The sequence below is a fragment of the Meriones unguiculatus genome, chromosome 1 (assembly GCF_030254825.1).
Source record: "Meriones unguiculatus strain TT.TT164.6M chromosome 1, Bangor_MerUng_6.1, whole genome shotgun sequence".
NCBI classification, from domain to species: domain Eukaryota; kingdom Metazoa; phylum Chordata; class Mammalia; order Rodentia; family Muridae; genus Meriones; species Meriones unguiculatus.
This window is the reverse complement of record NC_083349.1, coordinates 190,789,369-190,814,084: the sequence shown is the minus strand read 5'-3', so window position 1 is coordinate 190,814,084 and position 24,716 is coordinate 190,789,369. Positions and strand designations below refer to the sequence as shown.

Here is a 24,716-nt window from a genome sequence, read left to right as displayed (position 1 = left end):
CCATTCTTTCAGTGTATCTCATGCAACTATGCTTTGAAACTTTTTGCATGAGCCAACTCTATTATGGTAAGTTTATGGAATTCAGGATTCTGTGGGATTTCTGAGCTTTTCTTGCTGCTGCTAGGTCATACAGCAGTTCTCCCCTTCACCATCTTCACTTTAGTGTCTGTGGTCTCACCAGAGTGAACAGAGATGGACATGGGAACATATATTTGAAGTGGTAAGGAAAAAGCAGCTGCAATGGGTAGAGAGAACATAGGAGTGGGAGTGGAAGAGGAGAAAATGGGTGTTAGGAGGGGAAAGAAGTGAAGGAGGAGGTGGTAGCAGCAGCCACTGCCCCATCAGGCCTCGCTGGAAGAAGAAAAGGATGCAGGAAGATTTGGAGGTCACTGTTAAAAGATGATGTCACTCAGAAAATGAAATTAGAAAAGTGAATAAAGCCAGACCTTGTGCTTTGGTACCTTACCACCCACAAGGGCAAAGTACTAAACTGGTCATCAGTAAACCAGAATCAGAGAGCCGGTTCAGCGCTGAGAGAGTTGCTGAAATGCACAGTTTATGAGGAGAGAGCAGAACATGACAAAAAGAAATTAAAAACTGATACAAAGGATAACAATTGTGATAAGCAAAAGTTTGTAGCAATGCAATTTGTAAGCATCACCCTTGTCCTGTAGACATGTTGGTGCTCTTGTGCCCAGGTGCTTTTTCTCACCTCTTCAGCACTACAGTGAAGCCATCAGTACAAAGTTAACTCCTGCTTCAGGTGGTTAGGTAGGCACCAGTGTTCTAAGAGGCAAGTTAAAGCTCCGGAAACAAAGAAAGGCGCTGGGAGACTTGAGAAAGTCGAGTGTGTGACAGGCCATCCACTTGTGCTCACTGATGGACGCCTTGGGCAGCTTGTATGAGATGGCGGTATGCTACAAGCTACCACTTTGCCCTCCATATTCCAAGAGCTTCTGGGCGTGCGTGTGTGTTCCAGAGGCCCCTAAGGATTCTAGGAAGGTGTAAATAAACCCAGAACACAATTTAGCAAGTTGAGAGCCTGAGTTTTAGCTCAGCTCTGCTTCTACCCTACTTATGTGATCTTACATGAATCCTCCCCCTTTACTTTTTTGGATCTGTGACTTTTGAAAAGTAGAGTACTTCTTGAGAGCAGTGACGTGTGTATGTGTGTTGCTAAATTGCAGGGCAAAATGTTTCGACTGCTAAATTATGTATACTTCACCTGATAAACAAAGAGAGGATGAGAAAGCTTATTCATAGATATTCTTGCCTAAAAATGTCTTGAGCCTATGCCCTTAACACTCGGCAACTAGAACCGTAGACAAACTAGCATTCTGATTTCAGGAGGATTCTCCGCCCCTGTGGATTTTAGATCCTTCTACTCCCCTCTGGTGTCTGTCAGCAGCAGGCAGCTTAGTAAGCTGCCTGCCTTTGGTGGCACCTTGTCATTTGAAGCTCAGTGTACCTCTGTTTCCCTGGCATGAACTGAGGAGAACAAGAACCATTGGCAGACACAACAGACTTCTCATAGATGACCTGTTAGGCTTTGCATGTGTCCACACCGTCAGCAGCCACAGTTGTTTTATCTGATGTGTCCTCTAGCCCAAGTGGGGATCTGTGGCAGGCTCTGGTTAGGCTACATAGAGGACAGCATAAGGCAGACAGCCACACGTCACTGAAGTGACAACTACTTGTCTCCAGTGAAACTGGGGAGTTTCTGTGTGTTTGCTTTCCTTTAGAGTGGAACTCTTTAATTCCCTTTCTCTCTGGCACAAACCCAGGAATTTGGAAGTGACCATTTGCTAAGGAGACGTGGTAAGACCAGCTCTAAGCTCTGCGCCATTGTCCATGTCTGTAGAGCTTGTATCTGGTCACCTGGGCAGCCTCACCTCACAGGCACGCCCCATGCTGTCCTTCTCATCCACCCCTGTTCTCAGCCTTCTGGGAGAAAGTTTCATGTTAAATCGCTGGGCATGTTTTTCCAGAGAGAAGTCTTTATTTCCTACTAGGGAAACAGCATGTTTCTCTACAAAACTGTGGGCCTGAAATCTTCTTGCAGCCTAAGTGTGTTTGATTAGGTAACTGCTTTGCATAAAGGACTGGCCTTTTTTTTTAAACTTGCTGCCACTTAGTCAATTAACTAGAAGGGCTAAGCCCCATGATACCACAGATCACTTCAGAAGAGTAAGCCAGATAATAAAAAGTAATGCCCTGTCCGTGATGGAACCAATCATCTGTTTCCTATAGGTTTACAGTGTCTAATTAAAATGATGTTTTAATCAAAAGCTTCCCTGTGTTTTATAACATTTCGTAACTTTCTAAATTCTTTCCCATTTAATTATTATAATGAACATAATTAATATGTGCTGTCAGAATCTCACTTTATTTACATTGTATTGGATAATTAAATTTGGTCTGATAATTAAATTAACTCAAATGAAAGATTGTGTGACTGTCTGAATATTACTGTCCTGGGAGTAAGCACTTTTGCATATTGATTTTGATTAGTGACTGCCTGTCTCACTTGGAAAGGCCTGATGGAGTCCAGGTACCCCAACTACAGTCTTAGGATAATTGAAAGGAAAGATCACTTTCCCCACCTGGCCCGTCCAGCCTCTCTATAGTACCATAAACACAGATCAGAGCTTTATACTTTCTCAACTCAGGAAAGTTTTTTGTCCAAGAAATTGTTTCATGACCCTAAGTGAATAGGTATATAAAATAGGTATAGAAAGCAAACATTTACTGATAGCAAATCATAAAGAAATTTATTTTAAAAACAATCCTTAGTATGCATACAACTTCACTGTTTGCTAAAAATTGGGGCAAATGTGATACTAATTAGATGGGTATGCCTATTTATTTTTACATAAAAATTAATATTCACTGAATATTTGATACCATAGATGATAGAGCATCTTCAGCAGTTTTCAAAGTTGATTGATATTTATACTCATCAGTATTATGACATCACTTCATATACATACATAGTGCAGAATGAAAAAAGTGTGTTTAGTAGGAAGGGTAGCTTTCCACAGGGAGGATCATACCAACTGGTTTGTTCAGTACTACAAGGCCAACCCTTCAAATGTACATACACGTAACATTATTCATCAGGTTGTATTTAGGAATATATATGCATATGCAAATACATAAATGTATGCAATAACAATTAGTGAAAAAAGAAGCCACGAATTTGAGGGAAAAAAGGGAGGGGTATATGGAAGGGTTTGGAGGAAGGAACGGGAAGGGAGAAATGTAATTAAATATAATTTCAAAAATAAAATTGTATTTGTTATTTTGTTGTTGTTCTTGTTGTTCTTGTTGTTGTTGTTTTGAGACAGGGTTTCTCTGTGTAGTCCTGGCTGACCTGACTCACTTTGTAGACCAGGCTGGCCTTGAACTCACAGCAATCCAAATGCCTCTGCCTCCCTAAGGGCTGGGATTACAGGCGTGGGCCACCATGCCCAGCTAACATAAATTTTTTAGAGTATGCTTAGGGCCTTTGAAATTACTGGAAATTCTGTCCTAACCTGAAGACAAATTCATATCATAGCGGTTTGTTTGTTTTTTGATTTTTTAAGAAACTCAGGGGCTGGAGAGATGGCTCAGTGGTTAAGAGCACTGTCTGTTCTTCCAAAGGACAGGGTCAATTCCCAGCACCCACATGGCAGCTCACAACTGTCCATTTGTCCCTTCCAAGGGATCTGACCTTTATACTAATGCACATAAAATAAAGTTAAATAAATTATTTTTAAAAAAAAGAAACTCAAAAGTCAGCAACTCCAACAGCATTTTTTAAAATCAAACACACTACAAAGATACACTAACTTGATACTTACATGACAGGAAAATATTAGAAGTCTCTGTTTTCTGCAGTTAAACTGTAATGTTTCTGTAAGAGCAGAAAACTTTGCATATGTGGTAAAAATACTTTATTTCATATCAAATATAATAGTGTTGAATCAGAGCCAAGGTGTTTGGGGTTTGTTTTGTTTTGTTTTTCAAAACAGGGTTTTTCTGTGTAGCCTTGGCTGTCCTGGACCAGGCTGGCCTTGAACTCACAGAGATCCACCTGCCTCTGCCTCCTGAGAGCTGGGAATAAAGATGTGTGCCACCATACCTGGCTGCCTTGCCATTTTTTTAATGATAATTTCTGAAGGAATCTGTTACACTCATGTCAGGCATTTCCCTGCACACATAAGTAATTTATTCATTTTATTTCATCTTCAGTTGAGAAAGACTCGGTTGTCATTTGTTGCAGTAGCTTAACAGGTTATTTGCCACTAAGCTAGAGCCTCATACTTTTCTTTGTGCTGTTGTATTTTATTTTAGTTTATTTTTAATTTGTGTGTATGCATATAAATCAGAGAACAGTTTATGGAAGTCAGTTCTCTCCTACCCTGTGAGTTCTGGGAACTCAGGCTTGGCAGCAAGCACTTTCACTGGCTGAGCCATCTCACGGCCCTTTGTGAAGTTTTGTGTTATTTTGTTTGCCATGGTAGGGCTTGAAATCAGAGCCTCATACATGGTAGGCAAGTGCTCTTCTGCTGAGCTTTACATCCCTGGCTTCAGCTGTGTTTTAAGAATGGCAGTTAATACGGAAATAGAGTGCTTGCTTGCCTGGCAGTTTCCAGAATCACAGTCCAGCTTTTAGAGCACTCAGAGCTGGTCTAAGTCCTGCTCAAACATCCTTATCTCACTCTTTGTCTTTCTCAAAGGCAAGTGATCCATCCCGGGTCACACCTACTTGGTACATACTGACCTCATCTAGCCCATGTGCTGCATTGGGCTGAGAGTGAAGAGAACGTCCATCACTCAAGGCCTTCCTGTTCTCCCAGTGTCAGCAACTCATTCTTCTTCACCTGTCACATCAGCACTCACCTTTCTACATTTTCTTCCTTATGGTAGCTATAAGATGGGGTCCATCATGTCTAAAGAAAAGCCCAAAGGGGGGAATATATATATATATATATATATATATATATATACACACATTCATTTATTTTACAAACCACCTGAGAGTTCCTAAGAAACTCCTGGCTTGACAGTGGCTGCCTTGCAAGGAACAAAGTGGAGTAGACAGCAGGCAATGCCGGAATCTACATGCAGCCTCAAGCCTCAGTTCTTAAAGAAAGACCTTAAGACTATCACACTTCTTTGTGCAAGGACCATTATGGGGATTGCTTCTTGATAAGTAATAGAGTTGCTCCAGGCATTCTTGCCTTGGCTGACACAGTAGCAGGAGAGGAGGCTCTAAATAGGCTCTGGATGAATATACAATTGAAATGTTGAACTTAACTCAATCATACAAAAAGTTAAATGCTATGGTGATTCTGAGCATAGGCTCTAAGGTCAGCTGGCTTTGACACCTAAGCACTGTGACCCTGTGCAAGTTATTAAGCCTCAATTTTTAATTCAGTGGTTTAGTTTAGCCACAAGGGTGACATAGATTAATAACTTACATGTGCATTTTAAGGCTAGGCCTGCTTCAAAGCATCAGAAGATGGACAAAGGATTGCCCAACCCAGATCCCTTGCCCAAGGTGCAAAGACAGATGTTCAGCAGTGTTCACAGGCCTATCTTTTGCTCACTTAAAAAATCTTTTGGGCTGTCATGTATGCCCAAAATTAGAAGGACTCTTTTGTCAGTTTAACTCACAAATGATGATAATTCAATTTTTTTTCTGAATCTATGCTTTTGGCCATAGAGGAACTTTTTAAATAAAATACACAGGTATAGACTATAAAGGTCTAGTCTTTACTCAAGGTCACCCGAAATAAGAAACTTTTATATTACTATTATCAGTCCCAAAAGGAGCCATAATGGCTTCACTAGTATCCTTCTATATCTGTGTGGCACTGGGCAAGTCACAGCCAATCTCTGGACTGTCTATAAAAAGAATTAAGAAGGCCAGCAAGATAGCTCAGCAAGTAAAAAGCTCTTGCTTCTTACAGCTCTAGCAAAGATGAATTTATACTTATACTTCTAAGATGAATTGCTAAGCTGTGACCAGACTAGCATTCAGATAAGTTTAATTATTTTCATTTTGTTAATGTGTGTGTGTGTGTGTGTGTGTGTACCTGTGCGTCTGTGTCCGTATCTGTGTCTTTGTGCGTACACTTTGTGTATCTGGGTGGTTGAGAAGACCAGAACAGGATCTAGGGTCTCTTGGAGCTAGAGTTACAGGTAGAGTTACAAGTAGTTATGTACATGACATGGATCCTGGGATGCAAACTCAAGTCCTCTGAAAAAGCAGAAAGTGCTCTTACCTGCTAAGCCATCTCTCCAGCCCTGTTCATTTCGAAGGATAAGAATCACAACTACTTTAGTTACATTTGTTTTCTGGCTGTTCCTTACTCTCTACTCAGGCCTTCGTCCTTGCTGCTTTCTTCCTCTCAGAAATCACCATAATTTCTGGTGCTCACTTCCAAAAGTTTTGTTCTTACCTGTCCTGTTATCATAGCATCTGCCAAGGTTCTAACCTATGGGCCAGACACGCAGTCACTGTTTCTCAATTTCCATACTTTATTTTCCTTCACTTATTTGTTACCCCCAATGTTCAATTATTTTATCTGTTTCATTTTGTCTTTTTACCCTGCTAAAATGTTAAACACCTTAAGAACAAAGTCCTCATTAGTAGTACGTATGTCAGTGCCAGGCACATTAACTATATCCTGAATAAATATTGGATGGCAAGATGGCAGAAGTCTCTCTGTATGTGTGATCTTACAGAAAAGGTCAAAATGACTAGATTTTGAAATATTCCATTTACTGACCAAATCTAAACTTAATAGTTAAAATTTACTTTAGCCATTTCTTTGGCATTATAATTTATCTTTCTAAAAGAAATGTCACAGTTGTAACTGCTGACTTCTAGGGCCAAAGAAAACAATTTTGTCAGGATGTAGCCGCCTTTGTATTTGAAAAGTGGCACTGTGAGGAGTGTTAAAGGACTAGGGTCCTACCTCATCCTCTCCTCTCACAGAGAGTATCTGGGCTATGATGTGTTATCTGAGTGTTGATTTCCCTGCTGTCGAGACAATGGCCCTAACTCATGAGGTCATTGTAAAAATTAAATATCACCTTGTTAGCCAGGTCACAGTTTGTCTGACTCGTGCTCTGAAACAGTGGCTCTACTTTTAAGGTGGGTTCTTTCTCCCTATCTTGGTGGCAATATCACAGTAAATCTGCTCTGACTTTGAATGAGTTGATTTAAGAAGCTTTTTGCTGGGTGTGGTGGCACATGCTTGAAGCATTTGGGAGGCAGAGGCAGATGGATCTCTGTGAGTTCAAGGCCAGCCTGGTCTACAGAGAGAGTCCAGGACAGCCAAGGCTACACAGAGAAACCCTGTCTAAAAAAAAAAAAAAAACCGGCATCACTTGGGCGATGATAAGGTCTGCCACCAGGTCAGATGGTACTGACCCTCCCCCAGCCTTGGGTCATGGGAAAAATGGACTCAAATTCCAGGGGGTGGACGACTGGCCACCCTTGGGTGTACAGGATGCCACAAAGCTGTCTCCTTAGAGCAAAAGCTTTCAACTGAGTTTACCCTTTTATATTCCTTGCCTTGAAAAGGGTAGGGTCCTTTTTGTTTCTGAAGTATCTTTAAGACATTTTTACTTTGCCCTAGTGCCAAGTGTTTAGTTTCTTTTTAATAATATGAATTCCCTTAATAACTATGCCTTCCTTGCTGGCAGCTTTAAATGTGTTTCTTTTCTAGCCAGTCCACAAACTTGACTGAACTTTGCCCACTTCTTTTTGCTTCCAACTCTTCCTGTAAACTTGGTTCAGAGCAGTCAATGCCACCCACACCCCAACCTGAATGCTGGGCTGCCTCGAACTTTCCTCCACCAGATGCATTAGTTCATCACGTTAAACTCCTCATCCCACAAAGTCCCCTGCCATGGATATAATGTCAGTTAGTCTCTGCCAGAGTGTAACACGCAGGGCTTCTGGTCCAACTCCTGCCAGAGTACCTGACTCTCGTCTGAAACCTCATAACAGTCTATAATCTGCACATTCCTGTCAACATCCTCAGCTCTTACCAGAATTGACCACCGAGCTCACCTTTCAACATTCTAGGGCTTCTGTAGTCTACCTCCAAATTTCCTCCACAGACTAGTTCCAGTGGCTCAGGGATCACAGGCTCAGGTAGTCACGGCAATAGTCCCACCTCTAGATCCTGATTTTCTATTGTGGGCAAGACTTTCTACCAGTATGACAAAATAGATCCAATCCTAGATCCTAGATCCAATCCTAGATCCTAGATCCAATCCTAGCTCCAATCCTAGCTCCAATCCTAGCTCCTAGCTCCAATCCTAGCTCCAATCCTCCCAACCCTGGGATTTGAGTCCAAGGCCGTGGGAGGGTCATTACTGTAGACCTTATCATTGCCCAAGTAATAGTAGTTTGGAAGGTTTGAGGCCTAGTGGACAATTAGGACGAAGTAGACACTGCTTACTTTTTGACAGCCAAGAGGCAGAGATCTACCCCTGCTAGTGGTCTTCTTCCTTATTCCCATTCTGTTCTGTCGTCTGCACCCAGCCTCTGAGAGGGTGTTGCTCACATTCAGGGCATGTCCTCCCAACCCTGAGTTAGTCATCTGCGGGAACACCCTTACAGACACACAAATGCTTACTAATATCCTCAGAAGCTCTCAGTCTAATCAGACTGACAGGGTAAAGCATCACGGCCCTATAGTCTTCTGCTGCCTTTGCCACCTCCTGGTACCTGATACGCTGGAATCCTCATTATGTCCCTGCTTTAAGGGATTAATAGTTTGCTCTTAAAGCTTGATGAAAAGAACATAGGGCTTTGACCATGAGTATATTGATTGACTATATTACCAGCTGTTCCATTCTGTAGCTCTGTGCTCCTAGGCAAGCCACTTACCTTCCCGGTGTATACATCCTTATCTGTGCTATGTATATCATATCAATAACATGCCATGTGCTTGTTATGCACAGTGAGTTAAATCAGTTGCTTAGTAATTAGCACATTCCCTGGCCCAGAGCCAACTTGTGATATTGTTGAAACTATTGTTGTCTCCCCCAGATTCCCGCTCGTAATGAGAAAAGCCCCTGTATCCATCAAGTCAGCTCTGACACTTAATACCATCTTAAGTAGGTTAGCTCTGCTGTCAGAGTATGTTCTCCCATCTGCTGAGAAGATGGAGAAAACTCTGAGTCTCCTGTCTCCAAGGTTCCTCTGCGGACCCCAAAGCATGGGGTTTTCTTCCCATAGCTGGGCCTCTGGGCTGTTGCTACAGACACTGCTCTGACCCAGCCACCAAGGAGTCCCAGGATAGTCAGTCTGCCTCTGGCCAACAAGCCATGGCTGGTTCAGCTGAACCTGCCTGACTAGTCGGTATATGCTTGTCTGGAAAGCAGTGAAGGTAGGTACAGGGGAAGACGACCTCACAGCCAACTGAAAAGCACTGAGATTACTGAGAGGTGCATTGAGATTGTGTTAGGAAGAGAAACTAGAAAACGGCTCACATGAATCAATGTGGACGTTTAATGGGCCTTAATTGGAACCTTATCCTACTATTCTTAGAGCAGAGAGATGAAAGCAGAAGAAATCTGAGAGACCATTTATTTTACTTGAGAAAGCAGTAAACTGAAACTACAAAAAGATTTGACTACTATTATATTTTTATGATTAAATAAAATTGTCATAGACTAGTGCTGTTGAGCCCATAAATGCTCCATGGAATGCACCCATAGTCTCTGGCAGCTGTTAGGTTATGGCCAGAAAACCTATCAGCCTGTGCGCTGCATCTGTTAACCCTGCCGTTCTCACACCACACAGCAGCTTAGGGGAGGCAGAGCTTACCCAGCTCTGCTGGCAAGGGCCGCTGGAGTATTTGTTTTTACGGTGTTAAGAGATTCTGTGCTTCCACTTAGCTCTCTTCCCCATCCCCCACACCCTGCCATTTGCAATGGGCAAAATCAGTCTCTCTCTCTTTATCTCTCTCTCTCCATGTGTGTTTGTGTGTGTGTATGTATGTATTGTGTATGTCATACATATGTGTTCTTTATTTTTCTTAGAGAAGCAGGATTTTAAATATCAGACCCTGGGCTCTGAGGTTTGAATTGAATTGGCATGTTTCATGAAATAACTTCCTTTATTTCTTTTTGAGAAAAAAAAAATGTTCTAAACCCATCTCCTTTTACCGTGTTTACATGTAGTATCTGCAGGTGTGGTCAGCTTAGGGTGTGTCCATGTGAGCATGCTCATAACACAGGACAGGATGATGTCTGGGAATTTGGAGGCCTTCAAAGATCGTCTAGCCAACGCCCCTTGTGGCCGAAGAAAAGAGCTAATTCTCCCGATACCCTGTCCAGAGCTTGCAGTGAGCAGCCTTCGCTCATTCTCCTCTATCCAAGCAGCAAATGGGATATGGAGATATATGCACATAAAAAAACCCAAATTGATCATGATATGATGAGTCTGCATAGTTTCCAAGGTCAGTGCTCTGCAAGCAGACCTGCTTCTCAGATGTAAATTAAAATGGAAGCAGGGTTGAAGAATAATCTCTGGCAAACCATAGAACTGGCGGCTCTTAGTGTTGGCCAAGTGAGCAACCTAGCACAAGCTTCTGCTGCAGGATATGTTTGAAAGTAATTTAAAATGTGCTGCTTTTAAACTATAGCTCTTTTCCTCACAGAGGATTTGAGAAATAATCAAAAAAGAGGGTCTGTCATGCAACAGAAGACAAAAGGATGATTTATTCTTGGGGGAAAGAATTTAGTGGCCCTTTAGACATTTACTAGTCATCATGTTTTAAACCACTTGCCAAGAGATGCAGAAATGCCTACAGTCCGCAATTTTTTGAGGAGTCCACAGGCCAGGCACTGTGCCATTAGTGTTGAACTCCTTCAGCAAACATTGCAAGTTGCCTGGAATACACCGGGGATTATTCTAGACACATGATGGTAGGAAACAAAATAGACCATGTCTTTGCCCTCATGTTGCTAAAGTTTTGAACAATGAAGTTCAAGAAGAAAAAGAAAAACCGCTCAGGTTTGTGATGGAGATACTCCACAACAGATGCAATGCTTGTGCTGGTGCATAAAAGTAAAATGAGGCTCCTGGGTCACCCAGTGGTCATATGCATAGGAAAGAGCATAGGCAAAGGTACTGAGGTATGAAACAGCCTGCAGGCACAAGGAACTGCAGTCTGTTGTGGCTGAAACTGAGAAAGTGAAAGAGGACAAGAGCTAAGCCTGAGATGAGGCAGAGCCCAGTTCATGTGGGTCCAGTGTCATGACCAAGTACTGGGAGATTGAGGAGCCTGATACTGTTAGCATGTGGCTGATCAGCTGACACATGGCTCACAGTCTAGTATTTGGAGAATGGGTATCTTAGTGGTCAGACCTCTGGATGCCTCTCATCCAGGACCTGGTACCAATAGTCCTGAGTCATTACTCTCCACTGCAAAAGTGGGGTGAGCGACCCAGCCCAGAGGTTCTGTCCTATTCCTCTGCTAGTGACACTAGCAGATAACCATCTTTCCTCAAGAAGCTAATTAAGGGCCTTCTCATTTTCCCCAATGGAACATAGACAGCCACTTCCCCCTCTCTACATGGGAAGACCCCTTTCTCTAGGGTCACCTGGTTCCTAGTATTTAGAAGAGACCAAGTCCCCAACTACTGTAAATTTGTTTCTCTTAACCCAGGCTTCCTCTCTTTATTTTCTCTCCTCTCTCTTCCTCCTTCCTGAATTCTCTACTGCTGCTACACAGCAGTGAATCCAGGACCACCACTAAGAAGGCTGCTATGCAAAAGCTGTGACCTCTTATATGGTCTGTAAGACTTAACCCTAGCCCAGAAATATCTGTGGAAGAGCCAAGCTTGGAAAGAGAGGAAATTATTGCAAGACTATACAAAGGAGCACATGGGTTTCTTTGCTTTCACTGTGATTTGATATGTAGACACATCTTCTCATTTTTCTACTGAGATGTTAAAGCCACCACTCCACCCTGCCCCACAAGGCATTGGATTAAAGAACAAGGGTGTGTCTAGGAAATGTCATTTTTAAAATGGAGACATTTCTGGCCTCAAGGATGTTCTTGTTGCATTGCTGCTGTCATGAGCCTTGGTTCCAGGTATGACAAACTGGCAAGAGCAGTAACTGACGAACCTGGCTACTACCACTGCTACCTCTTTGCTCTAGCATTGTGCAAGCCCAGGTTTGCAGAAAGGAATGCACCAACCACTTTGTTTCTGCTCTGCTAGAAAAATATTCTTTGTTCCAATGATTTACAGACTCTCCCAGCTGTCTGTGTTAATGAATTTAGATGTCTAGACACCTATTTTTGCCCCTGAGTTGAGGACATCTTGTCTCTGACAAGAAAAGGGAAAAAAACAAATTGGGAATTCTTAGGCACAAGGAATTTGCCCTGGGAAATTTAACTATTTGCATTCATTCCTCTATATACTTTTTTCCCACCACACCGATGGCCAGAACTGGTCTGGTGTTAAGTTTGACAGAACAACTTTCAATGCATATTGACAAAACTTCCCCCTTCCACATCACACACACACACACACACACACACACACCTGACTCCCTTTACCACTGTGCCAAGATGCCAAATAGCTTTATCTTCTGCCGTTACAGATTCAAAGACAGTGTTAGCTGAGGGCCTTGAAGGCCCTATAGTGCGCAGACCCTTGGCAAGCTTCTGAAATAACTTAGAATCAAATCTAATTTATAGCTTGGCGTAGAAGTCAAAACTCATTCTTTTCCCAGATAGTTGGGGGAAAAGCTATGTTTGCCAGGCACTCTGCTAGGCATGATGACATGGAGCAGTGGCAAAGGGTAGTTCTTGTCCTCAGCACAGTCTGGAGACTTGTACCAACGGGGGTTCACTTGAGTCTGTCTAAGCCTGAAAACTGCTGGTTTTGTTGCTGTTGTTGCCTTTCTCTTGTGGATGAATTTCCCAGCGCTGTGTGTTTTATTCCAGCACCTATAGATTATAAACCAGTGTGTAGAGGAGGAGTTGACAAGCAACCACACAGCACTTGTGCAGTTTTGTTGTTTCGTGTTCTCATTTCGATAAGGTCAGGGAAATGTTCCCCCGAGTAAGTGAATTTTTTAGGTGATCAGATTACCTTTAAAACATAATATGTGTTTGATATTAACTACATAACAGTCACTTTTAAGGAAATATCTTAACTTCCTGCCTTTACATTATATTGATTTATTGTATATTTTTGCTGCCTTAAGGAATTAGCTCCTTCTGAAATGTCAGCTATGTGAGGCTCATCATGTCTGTGGAAATAATTTTTAAAGGTATATAGTATTAAGTGAAGATAATTAATTATAATTAACAAGATATTGTTACCATAATATAGTTATGCTCTTAAGACCAAATTGAAAAGAGATGTTTCCTCTTACATCAAGTGGCTCCAGACAACTTTCTGAATTTTTATTTTCTGAAATAATTTTAATCCTTACTTCTTTTAGTTGTGTCCCCATTGCTTCTTTCTGTTGTCAGTTTTATCTACTTTTCTTCAGCACTCTTTTCAGATTTGTTTATTCTGAGCTACTGGAGACCAGAAAGCCTGTTCTACTAGGCTGGCTTCTGAAACATGAATTGTGTTAGAGTGTGCGAACTTCCTGCGCTAACTGCCTGCATCATGTAGGAAGATTGTCTGCTGTATAAGAATACAGAGTTCTCCGACTCAGTCAGTGCCTTCACCCAGTGCTGAGCCGTGTAGATGTTCGGTAAATGCCTATTTCTCATCTCTCTGCTCAGAGGCCTGCTTGCATCTTTCCTTCCTCCCTTGCTCTGCCTGTAGCCCAGGTGGTCACAGTTGGAGAAAGGGGGCCCTCCAAAAGGAGAGGAGGTCAGGCCACTTTCCATGTTTGTATGACTCTCACGACCTTCCTAGCCACTCTCCTTAGATCCTAGGATGAATGGGACACGTATTGCCACACAGGGCTGAAGTCTACAGACTAACCTCAGTACTGCTTGCCTACCTTTGCTTATTTTATGTCTTTTTTCTCCTCTCTCTATTCAGATTTTTGACAGTGCTATACCAGGGCCCTACCAAGTGTTAATATTTTAGACATATTTTCTGTGACAGCATTTACTTTTAAATATTAAGGCCTAAGATTAGGCTTGGAGTAAGTATTGCTTAGAAAGAGAACAGATGCTGCTCTAAGTCACAAGTTTTGTACTCAAAAGTTGAGAGGTCGCCAATCAGGCCACACCCTGGTAAAAGATGTGTGAACTCTCATTTACACAGATAATTCACCAATTAAGAATTCAGATGTGTCAGCCTTAAAAACATAAAAAAATATGGTAGGAGGGCTGCAGAAAAAACACTTGCCTCACCCCCAGCCCAACAACTCTACAAACTGTTTTAACCAGAACAACATCTACTAAAAAGTGATAACATTGGAAGAAAGATAAAGGTGTATGGATTTGAAAAAGTATGTTCCCTCAAGTTCACAAGACTATCTCTATAAAGTGAGTAAGAACCTGAAAGTCATCAAACATTTACTAAGAGGCAAGTCCCTGGAGTTGTCAGAGACTCCCAACAGAGGAGGAGCCGTGCTGATTGCTGGGGAATGAGCAGTGCAGCTGGATGGAGGACCTGAGGAGCCACGGACAGCTAAATCCTCATAGCATTGTAATTGGAAATGCAAATTACAGCGCTGGAGAGGTGGCTCAACAATTGAGAATACTAGCTGTTCTTCCAGAGGACCCGGTCCAGTGTCTGTCATTCTAGTCTTAGGGGATTTGACACCTCTTCTGGCCTCTGCCAACACCAACCGCACATGTATACAGATATACGTGCAGGTAAAACACCCACATATATAAAACTATTAAAATGTGTTATTGTGCCACTCACTTTTATTTGAAGATGTTGAGTAGATATTTTCATTAAAATATATTTAAATGTCTAATATGGAATTTATAACTATATATCATCTTCATATATGTGTGTATATATGTATATACATATGTGTGTGTGTGTGTGTGAGTATATATATATATATATATGAGGGAGAGACAGGGTTGGTAGGCAGTGGAGCACTACAAGCATGCTCTAGAAGGTGGCCAGGTGTTCAGCCACAGCAAGACAGTGCTTATTTCTGTTCACTCCTGGGAGTCCTGCTCTGTCGCCAATCATTCCTCTTATTCACATTAATAAAACCGATCATTTGAAACAAACCCTTGGCACAGCCCAGCACATAGATAAGAACTGGTCATGTGATACTGAGCCAAGAAAAGCATGTGTTTTAGAAGAAAGGCCTTTCGTGTTAATTTAATCTGTGTATGTTGGTTGGTTTAGAGTGTTTGGAATGGCCATGGGGTCATGCTCATCTTTATCTGGGCCAGTATTGTCACACAAGACACCACTGGCTGACAGCCTGTCATGGGAGTAAGCACAGAACTGGTAGTGAGAGCTTCTCTCCCCAGGACTGGCCAGCCTTGTGAGCACTGTGCCCTGATCAGACATGAGAAGCTAGAACAAGCCAACATTTGGAGCTTTCCAGGCCCAGCTCCAGCCCAAACTGGCCTAGGACTTAAAGCAAGTCTCTTGGACTTGATGAAGCTTGAGTTCCCCATTATAACAGCAATCACCCCTGCTGCCTCAGAGTCAACCTCAGATGGTATGGATAGAGGGGCTAGGCCCAGAGCCTCCTGACGTTCTCAGCTGAGCTGCAGGATACTGAGGTTCAGGCAGTACAGTTCCTTAGACAACTTTAATATCTTTCATCCCTCATAAAACACCGGTATTACCCATTCTGTAAAGGGGAGGCTAAAATTCTGTAGCTGGTGCAAAGGACCTTGAGAATATCAGTTCTGGCATCCTTCTAAACATCTTTTGTGGCTCAGAGTATCACAAAATCCAAACATTTTGTTGTTTGCTCCTGGGGTGGTAGGTGAGAGATTTGGGAAGTTTTGCTACTTCTCAGCTCAGGCTGACCTTGACCTTCTGATCCTCCTTCCATAATTTCCCAAGTTCTGGAGTCACAGATGCACACCACCGCATCTGGCTGAGCTGACTTTCATAGCTGTGCTGCTTGGGATTTTTTTCCAGCACTTAAGAACTTCCTTAAGTGTGTCAAGGGAAGTACGTCCTGAATATTAATTGGAAGCCAATAACAGTTTTCATAATAACAAAACTAGCAGAGTAGCCTCAAACTCATGTAGACAGACAGACAGACACAGAGAGAGACAGAGAATGCTAAGCCTTTGTTGTTCTGTCCCACTTACCTGTGTTTCTTGGATCATGCTTATGCAAGGATTTTCTTTTCATAACTGTCAGAATGCGTTTACGACTTTACCACCACAAGATCCTGGCTGGCACCCCAAGCACTGTTTGCATAGCTTTGTCCTGCACAGGCAAGGCCAGGGAGCAACCTCAGCAATGACATCTCAGGTGACATTAAGCCCGCTGATGATTGAAGCGGCCTCTGCCAGACCCTCTCTGCTCTAAGAAAATGGGGGTTGGGGGAATGCTAGAAAGCATTTGTTGGGCTGTGTGGAAGCTCTCCTCCTGCTCCAACAGGAAACTCAGAGCAGAGGACTGGCGAGATAACCAGTATTCCCAACACTGTCTATGCTTTGTAGCCATGGAAACATTAATGGTCTGCATTTAAACCTTGAAAGCTTCCATCCACCAGTTTCATAGAAAGGGCTCTGAACGTAAATTAGCTGAGCGGTTGTATTGACCATGACCTAGAACCCATAGCTGTCTAAAGCCAGCACTTTTGTGCCTGCGACATAGCCCAGAGAAAGCTTTCAGTTCTGTGTACCTGCAGAGTAATGGTTGCCTTTCTAATGGAGCATCATTCTGAGGACATTGGACCGTGGCTTTATGACAAGACTAACAGAAGTATCACTCCGTCCATATGCACTAAGCCAAAAAAAGGCTCTGTGAACACATACCAAGGCAGCAGGAAAGGTCGTCAAGAGATCTGACCATGCTGGTACCCTGACCTCAGACCTCTAGCCTGAGAAACAGCAGGAGGTAATTGTGTGTTGCTTGTGTCCCTCTAGCCTATGGTGTCTTGCTGTGGTCAGCTAAGACAATCTGATATTGAATCTGTGAGTTTCTCTCCACCAAAAATTCTTTGACCTACAATTTCCAAGTGCCTGCATCAGTCAGATCCAGCCTTCCATGTACAGTCCACCCTGTCAATACAGCTTCTAGAGAATCTGGCAAGGAACTGTGTCCTCCCAATTACAGCATCCTCCCCAGACTTCTTGTATTACGATCACTAGTATAAATACCTCATCTCCCACAAAACTACTCCTGCCTAGCATATTGCATCAGACTACTCCTGCCTAGCATATTGCATCTTCTCTGTGTATGAGGAGAAAGACTCTTTATTCTCTTTTGTTCCTATGGCTTAGTATATCACTTGGCATGAGACACATACCACAAATGATATCTAAAGTTAGCACTCACTGGTTGGTACCAGAGGCCTACTAGGTGGCCAGGATCCAAAACAAATTTAAGAACCACCAAGTTCACTTGTCTATCTTGGACACCCACACCCACACACACACACACAGGCACACACACACACACACACACACACACACATAAACACGCACAATCCTCTTACCTGGAATCCTTTCTCTCTGGCGTCCAGGTCCTCCTGGTCCTCCCTGCACATTTCTGGAATTCTGCTTCCTATTTCTAAAGCTACAACTTGCAGATTCATGGCTGGTAACAAGAAAAATAGTCATCATGGGGCTGTCTTTATTAGTGATTCCTCACCAAAGACACTGAAGAAAACCCTATGGGTCAGCAAGGCAACTGGATAAAAATGCAGAAATATGGCCCTGGCTTCTCCTTAAGAGACCAGAGGAGCATGCTGCCATGGCTGTCCCCAGAGTAGAATGGAAGGATGGCTGCAAAGCCTCGAATTGTTCCCTTGTATTCTTATATAGTCAAATAGTTTTTATACTATTTTTCTCAAATTTAAAATATAGAAATGTAATCTTCCAATGAGAAAGAATGTTTAAAAATCCAGTATTCTTGGGCATTTTTTTCCTTTCGTTATTGGGATGCATGGTAATACTGCTGTTTGTTTGCTTTGTGAAATTGAGCTATTTTATTCATGAGAGGGAGAGGGATGTCAAAGAAAATACTTTTAAAAACATTGTCTACTTTCAAACCCAAACCCATTGAACAGTTTGCCAAAGGCTACTCTACTGTGTGTAAAGGCAGACCTGCTCTTTGATTAGCACCTATTTCGTTTTATTGGTTTTTTGTGGTTTTTTTTTTCCAAGACAGTGTCTCTCTGTGTAGTCTGAGCTATCCTGGAACTCACTATGTAGACCAGGCTGGCCTTGAAGTCACAGAAACCCCCCTCCCCCTCCCTTCTGCCTCAGGAGTGCTGGGATTAAGGGCATGTACCACCATACCCAGCAAGCACCTATTTCATGATTGTGCCTAAAATCAAGGTCACGTCCCATCTCCCTGGATCTATTACATTCATGTGTTTATTTGTGTATGTACACATGTGTGCACACTGAGTGTGCCTCAGTGTTTGTGTGCCAGTAGTGCTGGTGTGACAGTCCCAGGACAACCTACACAGGTTGGTCCTTTCATTCCACCATGTCTCCTTCTCATTTGGGTCCCAGGTATCAAACTCAGGTTGTCAGGTGATGGCAAGCACCTTCACCCACTGAGTCACCTCACCAGACTCCTCTTGTTGGTCTTGAGCCCAGCTCAGCATCTTAAAGTAGACGACATATTTGAAAGAGCGTCTCGCTTTTACTGAGGTTATACTTGCTCCTGGCTTGCTAGCTCTAGCTCTCTCTGACTTTAGCCACCTGAGAGCCATACACCTGAGAGCCAGAGCACTCATATCACAACTGCGCTCTGGAAGGAGGCTCTGTAGGAATCCCCTGTTAACCAGTGTATCCTGAAAGGTAGGACGTGTGTCCTGACCAGTACTCATCTTAGGACTTGGGCAGTTTGTCTGAACAAAGGCAAGGTTACTGACTCAGCTACAACTCCATCAGGAAGGTCAACAGAAACCCTGTACTGTGAGTCTGAACTGATTAGTCACACACATCCAGGAAGGCCCTTGTGTTCCATGATGGTTCTACTAAATTCTTAACTGATTTGGGAAGGTTTGGAAAGCAGTCTAGGGTGGTAACTGATCAGCTAAGCCATGGGAATGAGTGGGGGAATGAAACAAAACCGAGGCCTGGCTTTAGCCTGATATCTTTTAGGGGCTCTCCTAGTGCTGGAATTTGTATCCCCAGACTTCCTTCCCTAACCCCAAGGGAAGCGCTTACGGAATCCAGCTGACGGTTCGCATTCACTACATTACACTCTGCGCCACAAGCCCACCTGAACTAGCCCACCAGGTCTTGGGGCACTTTCTGGACCTCCTGGCAGTACCTTCCCACAGTGTCTGAAGTGTCCCATTGACTACAGCCAAGTGTGAGTAGGTAAGGGTTGCACCAGCCTTTCCAGAGTCTTCACAGCTAACAAGGCTGGGTCCCACCACAGTCAGTGTTAGGGCTCCAGCTCCTTAACACAAGGCAGCCAAACTGTGCTGTGCCCATCTGCATCTTCCCCGGTTCAAAGACTTAAAGGTAGTGACTCAGCAGGGTCACCAACACTGCTGGCGAGATCTATAAACGCACTTTATAAAGAGGTTATGGATAATCAGTGCTCTTTCTTAAGGGCATGTCCAGTCCTCAGGGGACACCGCTTCAGGAGGCTGAGAGCAGCGTGCTCAACTGATACTCTCACACTCTGCTAATTTACCAGGACTCGAGAGCTGACGCCTTTGAGTTAACACTGTGTCTGTGCCAGCCACACTGGCCCCTTTTAATACCTTTTAAATTACTGAATCGTCCAATAATGGCATTTTAACAATGAAGTTTCAAAGAAAAAAAAATAGTTCTTAATTTTTGCCCAGAGAGGAGGTGAGGGAAGGAGTTTCAATAATGGCATCATTGTAAATTCTAAAGTGGTGACCATTTGGCTGTGTTACAAAATATGTAGATAATAATTAAAATAAAGATTTAAGTGGAAACTTTATCAATAAGGTAGATGGTGGAGCACATTTTTCTCAGTTGGTGTCAGAAATGGCATCACACAGCCATGTGCAGAATTGTCACAGTGTGAGTCTTTAAAATTCCTTTTGGATTTGAAGGTATTAACAGGTCCCTATCAACATTCTTTAAAGGTTTTTGATGTCATTTTAGCTATTGAAGGAAAATATGTGAACTATTACTTTGTTGATTCTGTTCTTAAACCACCCTGCATTATCAGCTGAGAATGTGTTCTTAAAGTATTGTTAAAAGTGCTTTGAAAACTTGTAAATCCCAGTAATTTATGTTTCTTCTGCCTCTGCTGTTTCGCTCTGTCCTTCTGGTTTCAATTTGAATGCTGTCCTGTCTGGGTGTGTACCTGTAACATTGTGTTTTTCCGAGTACAATTTACAGTCCTGACCTTCAGCTTTTGCAGTACCCCTAACCTTCTCCGGGTTTCCTCCCATTCTACGAAGAGGGCTTTGGGTCACCCTGCCCTTTCATATTAGAATTGTCTAATCAAAGTTACTTGAAACAGATCTGATTTTGGCATTTCTTAGTTTATCATTTCAGCCTAGGGAGTGAATTAGGAGCGCTTCCCTGCCAGCCCACTAATTGCATTGCCCTATTAAAGTGTACACAGTTGTAAACCCAGACTGCTTCAAGACAACAGTCTCATTTATCTAAACAGTTCTCCTTTTAGATTCAATGGCACTGATGGAAACCAAGATAAGGAGTAGGGATTGGAGGAAGGATCTTTTAGTGCCTGTACTAGCTGGAACCAGTCCATTCCCCTACAATCAGCCCTTTTCTCTCTAGGACTTGTCTACATACGGAATCCATCTAGCTGCATGCAGTGTATGCAGTGAGCTAAATTCGGCAGAGACTGCAGTGGGCAGGGCCCTCAGGCTCTATCCTACTTTGTTAAGAAGGGGAGATTGAGTGCAGGGCCGATGGTTCTCTGCTAAAACTTCGAATCCTAAATCCGTTCTATGGGCGGCTCTTTCCATGGAAGCTGTGCCCTTCATCACAGAATCTTTGGAATCTTTTTCTTAAGTTGAGAAATGAGATTTTTTTTAAACACAGTTTGGCTCTTTTCAAATATCACTTACATTAAGCTCTGGTAAGGCTTCTGGTCAGGTACGCTTCCCTTTCTTTACCTCCTTCCGCGTGGTCCCTGGTTCAGACCAACAACAATTGGCTGGGGTCCAGGCCAGGGTTTTGGGCGCTGACCCAGCTCTTTCTCTGTTGCAGGTCATTGTACAGTCGGGCCGCCACCCCACGGTGCTACAGAAGCTCTGCCAGCTGCCCTTCCAGTATTTCAGTGACCCAAGGCTCATCAAAGTGCTGTTCCCTTCACTTATCGCCGCTAGCCACAACAACCATCAGAACAAGCTCATTCTGGAGCAAGACATGAGCTGTGTTTTACTGGCCACATTCATTCAGGTACTTCTACCTACTCCTTGCTTCTCCTGTTTTGTGGGCAAATTTGTGACACTGAAAAGTGACCGTGAGGCAGCTTTGTGTTCGCCCTCCAAGCTGCTTTTAAATCTCCACCAATGTCTGCGTGTAAAAAACCCATTTCTAAAGCCTGAAGTCACACAGCTGGCATTAGGGTGGAGTGCACAATACTTCTGCCCTGAGGATTTCAAGCAAAGAGCTTGTTCGCTGTTGACAAAATGGAAACTTGGGCCTAAGGAGTCTGTTGAGCTGGACACCAGGCTCCAGCTGCGCGTGTTGGGTTTTTAGGCGTGCGACAGAGGATAACTGCTGAAGATAAAAATTTAGGTTTATTTGAACATTTTCAAATAAGTATGATTTGCATATGTGTACATAGGGGAGAGAAAACCTATTTGATTGCTTTTTTTTTTTTAATCTAAAAGTTTGAGGTAGAACCTTGTATTTGATCCAACCAAATTCCATAGGATTGGAATCAGAATCAGTGCTGTGCAAAGTGTTAATGCCACGTACAAATGAGCTCACTGAGCTGGCACGAGCAAAGTCAAGGTGACAGTTCCAAACTGTCGTATCTTTGTGTATGATTATTTTAGAAACTGTCTCTTTTTTTTTTTTTTTTTTTTTTTTCAAATGTTCCCCTCTAAAATCACTCCCTGCTGCACACACTTCCGGTTCTTCCTAACAGTGAAACAGAAAGCGGAGTTTGTGTGTCTTGTCCCTGTGCTGGCTAATGTTCGGCTCTCTCTGTCAGAGTGTGAATATGTGCAGCTGCCAGGAGCTGCAGAGGACAGCAAAGGACTTCCCGACTGCATGGCAGTCAGTGCTCCCTCCCTCTCTGTCAGTGATCAGTTAATAAGCCAGGTCAGTAAGACTTAGAAAGATCTGCCTTTCAGCTTAGTGACGTGGCATTTGAGTCTGGCTCCTAAATTCTGAAAATGCATTCAATTCACAAATTCTGATCCGCAAGCATGAGTTCAAACTGGCTGGCTCATGATTAAATTAAAATCTCAAAAATCTTACACTGCGAAGCCATCATTTCAGCACAGGCTCTTCATCGCTTCTTAGAACTTCAGGATTAGAGAAAGCCGCTCTGTATAAAACACACTTTAAGGTATTTTCAGACGGTGATCTTTTCTGTTAGAATTTTTTACTCTGTTCCGGGCTCTGCAGTAGACGCTGGAATTGTAACAATGAATAATACCATTCACTAAACAACAAAAGACACTATTTACTAAATAATGAAATAGAAATGAGATCTATATTAAATCTATATTAAATATTACATATATCATTTGGGGGTAATAATCAACTATTCCATATAAACCATGTTTAATACAGTTTTACTAAATGGTACAGAAATTACTTTTTTGGGGGGTGGCATTATTAGACTAGTAAAGTTAAATCTTTTTTTTCTGTAAGTAATTATACTCAGGAAAATGAGTTATTTTGAACTTTAACTTATAAATGTGTCATGGTTCCATATATAGATTTTTGTTTTGTTTTGTTTGAGACAGGGTTTCTCAGTGTAGCCTTGGCTGTCCTGGACTTGCTTTGTAGACCAGGCTGGCCTCGAACTCACAGAATCTGCCAGCCTCTGCCTCCCTCAGTGCTGGGATCACAGGCATGTGCCACCAAGCCCAGCTCCATATATAGATTATGAGTATACACACTAGAAAGTGATGTTAAAATGGCCTGTCGTTGGCTTCTGAAGATGTGTGCAATATATACTACATTTTTTCAATTTCCATCTAAAAGTAAAGTGACCAAATTTAAGGTTTAGATGGAGAATTCTCTCTCTCTCTCTCTTCTTTTTCTTTTCTGTCTCTTAGCTTTTTGAGACAGGGTTTCTTTGTGTAACAGTCCTGGCTGTCCTGGATTATAAGGACTCTGATATTTGCAGTTTTTAAAACTCTTGCCAGGTATAATGACACACACCTATAAGGCAAGCACTCAAGAGCCCGAGTGAAGCAGGAGGATCACTCATTTGAGTCCAGCCTGAGTTATATTAATAAGATCACAACCCTCTCTTCCCACCCCCAAAGCCTCTTTAAGGTGTTCTCTTGAAATAGTCCATTTGGCTTAGGTTTCATGCTTGGGGGTACAGGGTGGTTGCAGACAGCACTCTGGCCTTGACATGTTCACAGAAGAGACTCAGTTTCACCTTCCAAGAATCTGGCGGCACAGCCTCGGTCTCTGCTGCTCTTCTGTGCTCCAGATAATCCCTCCAGCTGTGATGCATGCTTAGAGGGACCGTGTGCAGTTCTGTTCAGAACGCTGGTCTCAGTTCACCTCTCTCTTCTCACACAGGACTTTGCACAGACTCCGGGTCATGTGGATAACCAGTCTTCTCACCCCAAAGGTGGGTCCTACTGAGACTGCCCCATGCATGTGGGAGCTAAATGAACGGGTTTGCATTCTTTTCCTCCAGAACAATTAGGGAATCCCTGTGTTACTTCAAGTATGTGAGGGTCAGACAGCAAGCACTTGAGGAGTAAAGAAATCAGCTATATCATGAGAATCTACAAAGAAGCCTCTGGAAATAAAGGAAAGCACAGACCGCTTGTGTCCTTACCTGCTACAAGAACCATTAAATGCCGACCAGTCCTAACGGGAATGCAGCCGTGTAGCACTGCCATCGGCCCGTGCACGCACTCAGAAATGCGCCAGGCCCCAACACGGGTTCGCTGTCCATGTTCAAAATAAAAGTGCAGGACAGTAGCTGCACCCCTAAATTCAAGCATTTGACCTGTTTTAATTGGAAATAACTATACATTGAGAAAAATTAATGCCACTTAGCAGAACTCTGGAAGTAAAGGGTCACAGGCATTTGTTCATTTTCTTCTTGCTGAAGTGTGCTCATGACCAGAGTTAGAGATGTAGCCTTTACGCTTCACTTTTACCCTCTTAAACGTCCTGCCACCCGGGCTGGAACTGGGAAGTTCAGCTTGCTCTCTGGCTATGTGGTAGAGTCTCTGCTTGAGAAGTCCCACTCTAGACTCTCCCCCGGTCCTCATTAGTTTGACAGTGTTAAATGTTCTTCAGAACTGGACATGGTAGCATGTGCTTATAATCCCAGCACTCGGAGGTAGAGACAGGAGAATCCTTTCAAAGTCACCCTTGGCCATACAGTGAGTTTGAGGCCAATCTGGGCTACGTGAGAACCTATCTTAAAAAATAAAATGAAATAAAATGTATTATAGTGGTCGCTCAGAGGCCCAG

The 24,716-nt window shown here is 42.9% G+C and overlaps 1 protein-coding gene across 3 annotated transcripts in view; it reads left to right on the top strand.

The window, feature by feature from the left end:
* Scaper (S-phase cyclin A associated protein in the ER) overlaps window positions 1-24,716 on the top strand; it is a 334,907-nt gene that overhangs the window by 307,474 nt on the left and 2,717 nt on the right. For all 3 annotated transcript variants that reach the window (XM_060374235.1, XM_060374232.1, XM_060374222.1), the window contains 2 exons: window positions 21,294-21,485; window positions 23,805-23,856. In XM_060374235.1, coding sequence (XP_060230218.1) covers window positions 21,294-21,485; window positions 23,805-23,856 — 244 coding nt within the window. The remainder of the gene's footprint in view (window positions 1-21,293; window positions 21,486-23,804; window positions 23,857-24,716) is intronic.